Below are 12,578 nucleotides of genomic sequence, written 5' to 3'. Positions count from 1 at the left end.
ACTGTGACAGGCAGCAAGGAGTGATTTATATGTGGTGGCTAAACAACTCTGCACACAAGCTTCTGTTTATGGCATGTACACTTTTTAATGCACACAGTCACATAGAAAAAGTGCACAAAAACAATACAAGTACTGTATGGCTCCAGACGAAGACAAGAATAAATATCAGTACAGCGTTTGGCCATGTAGATGGCAGACCTTGATACACGGAGAGGGAAAAAAAACGAGTTTTCAAGAGCTCATTGTTTCTATTTTTTTTTTTTTTTTTGCTTTACAATATACAAAACATTATTTCCTAAAAACCTTCAAAGGCAAAGCTCTGTTTTGTTTTTCACAATTTCAACAACCAGTGATTTTATTCAAGATTTGTGTACATGTGTGTGTGTGTGTGTGTGTGTGTGTGTGTGTGTGTGTGTGTGTGTGTGTGTGTGTGTATGTTACAGGGTGAGCTGTTCGTACTCACTGCTAACTAGCTGCCCCACGCTGAGTGCTGAAGATGACGATGAAGTAGTTGAAGAAGATGAAGAGGCTTGGCGTAGAGGACTCTGGCTGTGGGGCATTCGTAGCAGGCCCGGCTGTGACACAGGGGGAGGCGGCTGGGCCTGGGCAGCTTGGGACAGCTGCCGAAACACACACAGGCAAATAAACACACACTGAACTGTACCAGAGACATTCTAGATTGTTTATCATTGTGCATAGTTAAAGTAAAGAGTTTGTCTCTCAGCTCTTTCATACACACAAAATATAGTATTAAAAAACCATGCCTGAAACTGAAACAGGAACTGAAATTTGGCCAAAACATTTAGTCACCAGCCACTTTAATAAGAACACCTGTACCCCTGATCATTCGTGCAATAAAACTGCATGAGAGTCTTTTAATTCCAAGGTTGTGTCTGGTTTTCTCCATCAACTGTGCATTTCATATTAACATAGCGACTGTGCTGTTCTTGTTATTTTACGTTATTAGAAGTATGCCAGGAATAGAATCAGACTTTTAAGGCCTAGTTTTGGATAGTTCCTGCATAGTTTGAATCCCAGTGTCACTCTTTATGACCAAAATAGACTTAAACCTATCCATATCAGCAATAAATTCCTGAATTTATGCTTGTGTCTGCATGAATATAGAGCCTGTTGTGTTTTCTTTTTTACAAACTTAAATATTTGTCATGCAAACATGTCACACTTTTTTTTTTATATATAAAGAAAATCATAATTATGGTCTGTATTTACATATCTGGAATTTAGACACTTGCAATTCTGCTTGTGGATTTGTACCTGTTGTGCATGTGTTTGCATTTTCATATGCTTTGCAAATGTTTTTGATGTTTTCATATGATGAATTTTTATGATTCATGTCTTTTTTTGTGTTACTTTTTCACCTACAGGGCATGCAGTACATTTTTTTAGTGCATTATTCACATGAAATATTTACTTAAATGTGCATGTGCAATTTAAGATCACTAAATTTCTTTGTTTTACATGTTATTCAATATATTCAATAGCTCTAGAAATATTACGAAATGCATGCAAGTTTTTTTCAAGGGGTAACTGTCATGCTATAGTTGCAGCTCATGGTTAAAATAAAGATTTGGACTTGATGAGGTGCCAGTTCTGGCCAGTTCTCCTTCCAAACTTTTTTAAACACTGCTGTCATATATACATTAATAATGCACAATGGGGAGGCTGGCATATTCGGCATTTTGTGCTTAACGTGAATCACAGATGCTCCAGTTTAGTGAAAAAAGTAACCCAGAATTCTGTACAGGTTGTCATTAGGAGCTGTGTGTCAAGAGTATAAAACTGATGTATTCATGTTATATACACAGATGATCTGTTTTTACAAAGATCAAGACAATGCAGCTCTTACAGAAAAAAAAGTAGGTTAGCTTCTTTGTGCTAGTCCCTTGCGCTATTAATTATACTCTGCAGAGACAGTGTGTGTGTGTGTGTGTGTGTGTGTGTGTGTGTGTGTGTGTGTGTGTGTGTGTGTGTGTGTGTGTGTGTGTGTGTTTGTGCCAGTGTTTGTTTGGATGTCAGAACAAGTGTTGCATACACTGTCAGAACTGTCGACAGCTGCTGGAGAATTATCCCGAATCTGCGGCGCTCCCACAGAGCCAGTCATGTTTGACAGCCATAAATTATCAGGGACATAGAAATGGTTGGCGTTTTAAAGTGCACACAAAACCATAAACATTATTACAAACACATTAGCGTGTTCGCACCAGTGATCAAACGGCCTATGAAAATGACACACAGCACCTCCCAGAGAAATGAGATTAACCCAGGTGCATTTTTTCCTCTGAATGACTCTGAATTGAGGGGTGGGATATGGACAAGCATTGCTTGTCTGTAGCATAAATCAGTAGTGAACGGGAAGACAAATGCCTCTGTAAGTGTGTTTTGTGTGTGTGTGTGTGTGTGTGTGTGTGTGTGTGTGTGTGTGTGTGTGTGTGTGTGGGTGGGTGTGAAGCTGAAAAAACCTTTTTTAACACTCCATTATGCAGCAGTTCTATTAAATGAGTGTGCTTTACCACAAACATCTCTCTCACACACACTATGAATTTTTTACACAATTTACACACAATCTCAAGAGAACACACACACACACACACACACACACACACACACACGCACACACGCACACAAACATAAATGCACATAGATTAGCACACAGATTGGCACACAGTGTTTCTTTCCTAGTACACAGATAAACATAAACCCAAAAAGGTCCTGCTTTTTATTATGAACTAAGGAAAAACTGCATCTCTCTCGCTCTCTTTTCCTCTCTCCCACTCTCTGTAATCTTAACTTTGAGGCAACGCACGGGCGAAATAATATCTTCTATTTGTGTGCTATGATGATTCTTAAGTCTTCCTTTTCTTTTGAATCTTTAATAGAAGAGAAAAGCAGAAAAACTTTCTTCAGTTTTAAATGCACTTTAGAAACTTTATAAATGTCTTTATACTTTTTTGAATGTATATAATATAAAGAGCAGGAGTCCAGTATTAAGATACTGAATGACTCTACTAAATGAGTTCAGATGGCCTTAAGAATGGTTATAGGCTTCAGAAGGAACACAAAGGGCATCAGGAAAAATAAGTACACGATACATAATTTTCTATTAACTGTGTTTTTCCCGTTAGGGGTCGCCACAGCGGATCCTCTGCACGTTTTGATTTGGCACATGTTTTACGCTGGATGCCCTTCCTAACGCAACCCTCCCCAATTTATCCGGGCTTGGGACCGGCACTTAGAGTGGCTGGGGATGGTTCCCTGACCGGGAATCAGACCCGGGTCGCAGTGGTGAGAGCCCTGCATCTTCACCACTAGCCCACCAGGGGACCTTGCTAGAACATCTCTATAATTCTGTTACACTTTGTGCTTTAAGCACCTCAGTATAAATGCTTCAAATAATTACATTAAATAATAATTATTAAAATGTAAATGTAAATAAATTTTTCTTGATCATTTTTTATAATTGAGAGTGGGGTGTCTATGTAATCAGGTTCAAGTTTTGGGAAGATATTTTGGATTCTGCTGAAATTAACAAATCATATAATCTTGTCTTAATAGCATCATTTGGCAAAATTTTACATTGAATGATTATTGCATTCATTTCTTTAAATAATAAACTAAATAAACAAATAATCAATCAATAATACGTATTATTACTTTGAAACAATGCACTGTATTAATGTATTGTAGTGTACTGTATTGCATTTCAGTGTAGTGTACTGTATTACATTTCAGTAATAATGCTCTCTATAATGCGTTGTAGTAATGCACTGTAATAAAGTTCTATAGTAATGCACTGTACTAGAGCACTGTAAAAATGCACTGTAGTAATGCACTGTAATAATGTACTGTGGTTATACACTGTAATAATGTACTGTGGTAATACACTGTGGTTATGCACTGTAATAATGTACTTAAATAACGTACTGTGGTAACGCACTGTGTTTATGCGCTGTGGTTATGCACTGTTGTAATGTACTGCAGCAATGCACTGTAATATGCACAGTGGTTATGCACTCTTGTAATGCACTGCAGTTATGCACTGTAATAATGTACTGTGGTAATACACTGTGGTTATACACTGTAATAATGAATTGTATTATTGTACTGTTGTCAGGCACTGTAATAATCCACTGTAGTAATGTAATGACGGACATACTGTAATGTGCCTCTAGGAGTAAAATACTGTTTTGTGTGAACTGTGTGTTAATGTACCATGGGTGTAGTATGTACTTTAGTGTGTATGGAGAAATGTGTATGTAGCAGTGTTTGATAATGTATTGTTGTTTAGCAATGCTCACTTAAAAAATGTAGTGTGCTTGTGCATGCAGCAGTGTGCTATAATGTAGTTTGTGTGACATTAGTGCTGACCTGCTGTCCAGGTTTGATTGGTGATAGTGTAATTCCCTGTGTGTTGATGACAGGCAGGATCTGATTCCCGATCACTGTGGCAATGATCTGGCCTTGTGCATTGGTCAGCAGTTGTGGTGTGATTGGCTGGACCTGGAGGGATGAAGTCCCACCTCCAGTTTGGTTAGAAGGTCCTGCAGAGTTTGGCATCAGTGGGATTGTACCAATTATCTATAAAATATAGGGGGGACAGCAAATGATTTCATTATTTACTTAGTCATATTCATTCACATCAGGTAAAATGTTATATATAGCTGTGTGAGTAATTGAGCAAAAGCACATTTGCAAAACTCTTTTTACAAAAACAATAAAGACACAAAGTATGATGAGAAAGTGCGTGTTAAAAATGTTAAAACTGAAAATATGAAATAAGCTGAAATATATTTTTGTCAAATTATTCTGTGCTGGTCTTTAGTGATAATTTGTTCATTATATCTCTATATCTAGATATATATTTGTCATTTATAAAAGGCTGTGTGAAAACCAGTTCATTTTAGTGGAGTTCTGAAAAGAGCATTTTATTTCAACAAAAATAAAAGAAGCCGCCAGATGAAGAAGTCGCTGGAAGATTGGATACACACAGACACACACACACACACACACACACACACACACACACACACACACACACACACACACACACACACACACACACACAGATGACATCTATATGTCCTTGTATTAGAAATCTCAGATCATCAGGCTTGTTTTGCTAAGGACTGTCAGGTACGTCCCACATGATTATCCGTCAAAGTGGTTTGAGCATTGCTAAGGTCAAAGTGCTGGAGAAAATGTAGGCGCATACACACACAGATCTCCACACACACATATAATACACACCTAGTAAAGGTCAGGATGTGAGTGGATTTGTGTTAACTGGTGCACACCACTGACTAATATCCATTATAAGATCAGATGAAATAAGTGTGTGTGTGTGTGTGTGTGTGTGTGTGTGTGTGTGTGTGTGTGTGTGTGTGTGTGTGTGTGTGTGTGTGTGTGCCTGCTGTGGACAGCATGTGTCTATTCAGTGACTCTGTAATTTAGAAAGTGGTTGAGATATAGTTGTGGCACTTAAGGCATCTAGGCATTTCTCACTCCACCACCAACACTAACACACACACACACACACACACACACACATATTTGTATACATATATATATATATATATATATATATATATATATATATATATATATATATATATATATATATATATATATATATATATATATATATATATACAGTGGAATCCGGTTATGTCAATGTCCTAGGGGGTCGCCAAAAAGCATCGAGATAACCGATGATCGAGATAAACGAAAATCAATATGGCGGCATGTACATCACATGTACATGATGTGCGTTAATAAATGAGAAGGTGCATGCACGTGTTTGTGAAGGTTTTTTTTACACAACAGCGTTGCCGCGATTTGTTTGATGAAGGTATGCTATAAAAATACATACAGTACATGTTTATTTGTCAGGAATCCACCTGCCACGCCCCCTTCGGCCCCCTTCAGCGTGGCAGGTGGCCACTTTCTCTGAAGCTCCCGGCTTTAATCGCGCACATATGGTGCTCGTTTATCATCATCACCAGCTCCTATTTAAACTTCCACACTCTCGCGCATGCGTATCCCGGTACGTGTCTTCCCACCGGCACTCTCTCACCGGCTGCTCTTTTCTTCCCAAAGCGCATCGCGGATTTTTGCCTCCCGCGTTTGCGCTGCGCTCCTACCATGCGCGGCTTTCGCCTCCCGTTCATCGCACAACATTAACAACAAAAGCATATGTGCACTAACTAACAGCAGAGATTCACCAGTATACAATACAACACCTGTAGCAGCTGTAAGGCTTGATTTTTCCGCCACTTTCGCGAGTTCTTCTGCCGCTGCACAGTGCCGATCGACATAACTGACGTTAAATGGCAAAATGTGTGTGTGTGTGTGTGTGTGTGTGTGTGTGTGTGTGGGTGTGTGTGTGTGTGGGTGTGGGTGTGTGTGGGTGTGTGTATGGGTGTGTGTGGGTGTGTGTATGGGTGTGCAATGAGTGTAAGTTAATTTCTTTTAGTCCTTTTCCTTTCTCTATTCAGTCCTATATTCTGAAAAAAAAAACAAAGCCTGTGACTTGGTCCATCTGAAAAAACATAGTCAGGGGTTAAACTCATGTGAACTTGGGCATAGACTTTATTACTTTGTTAACTTTCAACGGCAGCAAAGTCACACACAGGTTGTCACTGTATAACAAGATGACATTATTGTGCAGTAAAACAAACAAGTATATGTGGAAGAATTTATATTAAGGGTCATATATATATATATATATATATATATATATATATATATATATATATATATATATATATATATATATATATATATATATATATATATATATAATTGTAGAAACAGTAGTTATTAAGGAAAAGCAAACCAGGCCTGCAAATATAGTTATAAATATATAACTAAATATAACACAAATTGAGAATTTACTTACTTTAAGTTAATATGCACATTTATTAGCTAGAAATAAACAGGTTATATGTGACCTTATAACCTGAAGTGTTTCATGTTATTATAGATTTTTTTCTGAAAGTTGCCTACAAAGCAAAGATATAGATATGTAATATTTCTGCAGTTTGGAAGGAATATGTGACAAAGCTCAAAGAGTCAGAGAAGGATCTGCACCCTGATTCAATGATCAGTTCAAATAATCTAGAAATATATCAAAAAGACTGTACTGTATATGATCTAAGTACTATTTGGAAGGCTGAGCGTTCAAGCCCCAGTATTGCCAAGCTGCCACTTTTGGACCTGCCACTATATCATGGTTGACCCTGTGCTCTGACCCCAGCTTCCTAACAAGTTGGGATATGCGATGATAGCGTTTTGCTGTGCTGTAATGTAAATGTGACAAGTAAAAAAGCTCTTTCTTTCTCTTTCTCAATGTCCTTATGTCTATATGGTTTTCAAATGTCTGGTCCTTTGAATAGCTGCATAAATGAAAAAAAAAAAATAATAATACCTTTAAAAAGAATAGTAGCATATATGTATGTATGTATGTGTGTGTGTGTGTGTGTGTGTGTGTGTGTGTGTGTGTGTGTGTGTGTGTGTGTGTGTGTGTGTGTGTGTGTGTGTGTGATTTTTCTACCTTGAGAGTGCACATAATGTCTGATAAAGTAATTTAACCTTGGACACCTTTAAATCACACTAGCAATCCTGTAAACCACCTGGAAGCTAAGAGCAAAGCGTCCCTCTGTATTGGTCTCGTCCCCCTTCCTGCTTCATCCCTCTCTCAGTGACATAATAGCGACAGAGTGGCATGCCAGTGATCTGTAATTCATCCTCTCCACGGCTCATTTGCCTGCGTTGCTTCGCATTACGCAAAAGATAATTTATCTCTCTCTCTCTCCCCGTCCCTCCTTATCTCTCGCTCTCCTGTGCTACTGCGCTTTATCCCTTCCTCAGCACTCACTCCTGCCACTTAGCATATTTCATTGTACCGGGTGACGATGCTAGTGTCTCAGGAGCTGCTCTGCTCAATTATTCATCCTTATTGGGCTAAGTGGTTTTACGATTTGTATGAACAGCGAGGAGATGACAGCGTGCTTGCACATGCACAGGGCGACACACAGCCATTTGCTCAACACTTTCTTTTTGCAAATACAGAGCATTTTTCACGTTAAATATCATTCAATACTGTCTGGAGGATAGATTGGAAATACTACAAGAGTTGAGAAGAGAACTCCCTGGGTTTCTCCTGTTGGTTATAAAATATTAAAGAGACATCGTTAAACTATTTATTATAAAATGGATATTTTATCATAGGAAATTTATCAGTGACTGGGTGGTCTGATGTGGTCTTAAATGAACCACAATTGTTTAATTCCACTTATACCAAAATCAAGTAGAATGTAAAGTTTTTTCATACAATTATATTTGTTTTTACATTATTTATTATTTTGAATTGCTAAGAGAATATGGGCAAAAAAATTATACGAGAAACAAATGATGATGAACATCATCATAAAAAAAAGTCAATTTCCATAAAACAAGGACAAAACATTCTTTGCTCAACAATTATTTTCCCTTAGACTTTCAACTCTGCTCCCTTTATCCTTTATTCTCTTTTGTATGGAACATATTTTAAAGTGAGGAGTGTTAACCTTCATCCTCATCATCTCCCCTTCTCCCTGTTCTTCCTGTGAGAAGTCACTGTTTTGCAATAAATGTCATCTCCTTCATCCAGCCAGGCCAATCCGGAGCGTTCATTAATATCCCTGCCCATTGTCTCCCCTAGTGCCCCGTGTTCAGAGGAGATAAAGATTGCAGCCTATATTGGAAGAAAAGCTTAAACTTCTAACATCCAATACTGCAAAAAAAAGCAAAACAACAAAAGTGCATACTATGTGAACTTAATACTACACTGAAGACAGTATGCTTTACGACACTTTTAACATCATACAAAGCAACAGTAAATGAACAAATGGTATCTTAACAATAAACCTTTTAGTGCCTTACATACACAGAGAATCAGCTAAGGAGTGTCACACACACTTCACGGATTTTAACAGAATACCAGAAAGTGGAAGACAGTCAAATTATCGACCATCTTTCTAATAACAAAGAGGATCTGGCAACGACAATTTGCTGACAAATGATAAGGTTGACCGTCAACAAAGCTAACTGAGCCTTAGCCAAACTCACAAACAATGAACAAAAGGCTAAAAGCTTGACACTTCCACAACTGCTATTTACAGTGATAAAGAGAGAAAGGTAGCATCCACTGCCATTTACCTCCTAGGCTGAACCACAAAATAACTCCCAGAGGCTTCCTTTATATTTAAGTGTAAACGGGAGCGCACAAAGAGAGAGACCTCTGAACTCCATCTATCTTTTTCCTCAGCATGCAGCTTGACTTGATGGATTTTTAGCTCAGAGTGAGGACATGGAGTTTTATTTTAAATTTGCCAGAACAATCCCGCATTCACTCGGCATTCAGTCTGTCTTTTAGGTGAAACATTCCTTAAATGCACACTGTGCTCTTTAAACCAGAGAAAATACATTATATAAATACTTGCTTGTGCTCACTGGTGTTTCGAGCAGAGGCAATCATGTGAGCTGTTTTAGACTTAGAGGACAATCTTCTAGATTTAGACTGAGCTTAAGGCAATGTGACCAAGATAATTCTGGCACCAGACCTTTACTTCAGCCCAAAAGCCATGAAGACAATCACACAGGCTGGCCCCAGCGTCTCATCTGAGATGTTCAGTGCCTCCGATTGTATTATCTTCTTTTCTGTGTCATGTCTGACGCATCATCTGGCCCTGTTCAGGGCATGTATTAGTATCTTTAATGTTAAAAGCAGAAAGAAGAGAAGGAGGGGGATCTGGCTGAAAGGCCTACAAGTGTTTTAGAGAGCTCAAACTAAATAATAGGCTGCTGTAATAAGGTCAGGAGCGGAGGCTGTAGCCCAAGGCTTTGACCATCTAAATGACCTGATTGTGTCAGGCGGCCATGACAGCATGAACGCACAGCAAAAAAAAAACGCACAGCGTGGTCCATCAAAGCCAGCGTAACCGCAATACATCCAGCCAAGGCCCTGCGGGTGCCTTCAGAAACCGAACACACGGCAAGCTCATTAGGGATGTTCAAGATCAAGACACTGACCATGTTCACACACTTGCCTGTACATGCTGAAATGTGTCAATGCAAATGCACACAAAATAAACATAATGTATATTAACCTGTAATCAGATATTTTGTTGGAGAAACTAGTATATGGCACCAATAAGCATGTAAAAAAATATCTACAGTTAGAACAATATAAACAATAACTGAATTTATTGTTAATATTATTATTATTTTTAGTAGTAGTAGTAGTATTAGACCTAAGAATTAATTATTTTTATTCTAAAGAAATGGATAAAACTTGAGATGAAATTAAAAGCTAGATTCAAAAAGCCAGTGCTTGTTTTGGTTTTGAAAGGGCACCCTGGCCACACACTCTTTCCCTTTAGTATAAGAGTGGTGATAAGATGATTCATTAGATAGGGCTTAGCTCTGACAAGCACCATCGTTCAAGCCTCTGGCAACCGATAGAACAATTCTGCAACCGGCCCATATAAATATGACAAGGTCAGTTGTTTAGCCCCGTCTACACACTGCAGTCCAATCAAACTATGACACGCGGGTTAATAAAACACAAAACTGGGCCGCTGACCAATCATGCTAATCACATTCACATCCGGCTTTCAGATTCGATCATATGAATGTCTTCCTATCCAATCTGGATCAGACTGTAAAGGTTAATGTGAACAGGGAGGCTGATAGGTAGGTTCCTAAAAAAACTACACAGACATGAATCAGTGCAGCCTACACTAGATATAAAATATAATTAAAGTAAATTCAGTTAATTTAATTAAACAGCATAACCTAAACAAAGTTTCTGTATGTGAATATTGTGTGTGTGTTTGTTTGTGTGTGTGTGTGTGTGTGTGTGTGTGTGTGTGTGTGTGTGTGTGTGTGTGTGTGTGTGTGTGTGTGTGTGTGGGTGGGTGTTTGTGTGTGTGTGTGTGTGTGTGTGTGTGTGTGTGTGTGTGTGTGTGTGTGTGTGTGTGTGTGTGTGTGTGTGTTTGTTACTGACCTGTCCCTGTGCATTCGTGACAAGCTGGCCTGTAACTCCCTGCAGGCTCGGCAAAGCAGCGTTCCCAAACACTTGTGATCCAGCAATAGAGCCCAGCGTCGCTGCTGCTACTGCTGCCTGGCTGGCTAGAGGATTGAGCTAAACAAAAATAAGTAAGCAAAGACATTGGGTTAATAACCTATTTTTTATTTATCCAGCCTTTTGAATGTCTAAAGAAGGTACAGGGTTTATGTTGAAATGTAAATTATGCTTTAAATCTATTTTAAAATAAAAACCCAGCAACAACTAATTAAGCCCTTTATTTAACCAATGTAATACTGTCATGGTTTCCATAATTTTACATCCAGTTGCATGTCCCAAATTGTGTTTAGATATAAAAATAAATCTGCTTTGTAATTAAATCTGCATCCTTATCCAAGATACTTGTATAACCAGGTTGATTGGCAGCATTATTTTATTAATTCAGTAATGTTTCTTTAACATATAGCTGGTCACAGAAAAGAAGTTGATCAAAAATATATGAAAACAAAACATAACAAATAGTGTTACATTCTCCATTTTGCAGCTTACAGTTTATAGGTCATCTGATGTGATTTACTTCCTTGTGTCCTTTCCTTCCCTTAAAAAGACTGTTCTGTTTCTTTTCCTCTATTCCCCATGGCTCGCTTTTTCTCACTCATGTCCCTATCTAACACACACACACACACACACACACACACACACACACACACCATTGTGTAGAGCTAATAAATCAAGCTAACCTTCTATCAACTTATGTGCAAGGTTTGCTATTTGGAATCCTAAACAGCAGATTAGAGTCTTTTATTAAGTTGCTTAAATAGATCAAGAGCTCACCCGAGTCTGTTCATAGAGTGTCCAATTACTGCCCACAACGAGAGAGCAATAGAAACAGTGCATGAAGCAGAGAATGTATGGAAATGAGAGAAGAGAGAGAGACTGAGACTGATTTTAGAATCAATGAAATCTGCTCAGATTTCATTGATTCTGATATCAGTAAATATCTTCTTTAAATGTTGTTATAAGCTTGAACAAGCCTACTGAAACAAAAAAGTGTGTGTAGAGCTGGGAATGCGCTGGAATAACACATTGCAAAAACAAGGTATAAGATCCTGGCATCGGAATGTAGCCGCTACACATACTGTCTAAATTCAAGAATATTGATGCCGATAGAAACATGGTTAATAACATTTAGTATACATCGATATCAAGAGACGAGATATTTAATCAAATAATCTCCACATTTTTATAAATAAATGACATTAGAGTAATTATATACATTTACATGTATATATAATATATGTTATATCCTTCAATGAGTGTTTAATAATCAGTGTTGGGGGCTAGCTATTAGTTATTAGCTTAAACGATATTAGCTTACCACCATATTTTGTTGTTGTTCGGCAGTAAAATCTCAAAATGTTAAGATAAAGGATGCCAGCTGACGTTAGATATTTAGAGTGAAAAGATTATTTATATTATTAAAATTTTGTTT

General features: G+C 38.0%; 1 protein-coding gene across 2 annotated transcripts in view; it reads right to left on the bottom strand.

Annotated features, from left to right (window-relative positions):
• Positions 1-12,578, bottom strand: part of pou6f2 (POU class 6 homeobox 2) — an 84,783-nt gene that overhangs the window by 8,918 nt on the left and 63,287 nt on the right. For both annotated transcript variants that reach the window (XM_083529933.1, XM_083529934.1), the window contains exons 5-7: positions 11,066-11,203; positions 4,387-4,596; positions 464-620 (exon numbers count right to left, since the gene is read on the bottom strand). In XM_083529933.1, the coding sequence (XP_083386059.1) occupies positions 464-620; positions 4,387-4,596; positions 11,066-11,203 (505 nt within the window). The remainder of the gene's footprint in view (positions 1-463; positions 621-4,386; positions 4,597-11,065; positions 11,204-12,578) is intronic.

The sequence above is a fragment of the Silurus aristotelis genome, assembly GCF_946808225.1.
Source record: "Silurus aristotelis genome assembly, chromosome: 25".
Lineage (NCBI taxonomy): Eukaryota > Metazoa > Chordata > Actinopteri > Siluriformes > Siluridae > Silurus > Silurus aristotelis.
This window is presented reverse-complemented; position numbering and strand designations above follow the sequence as displayed.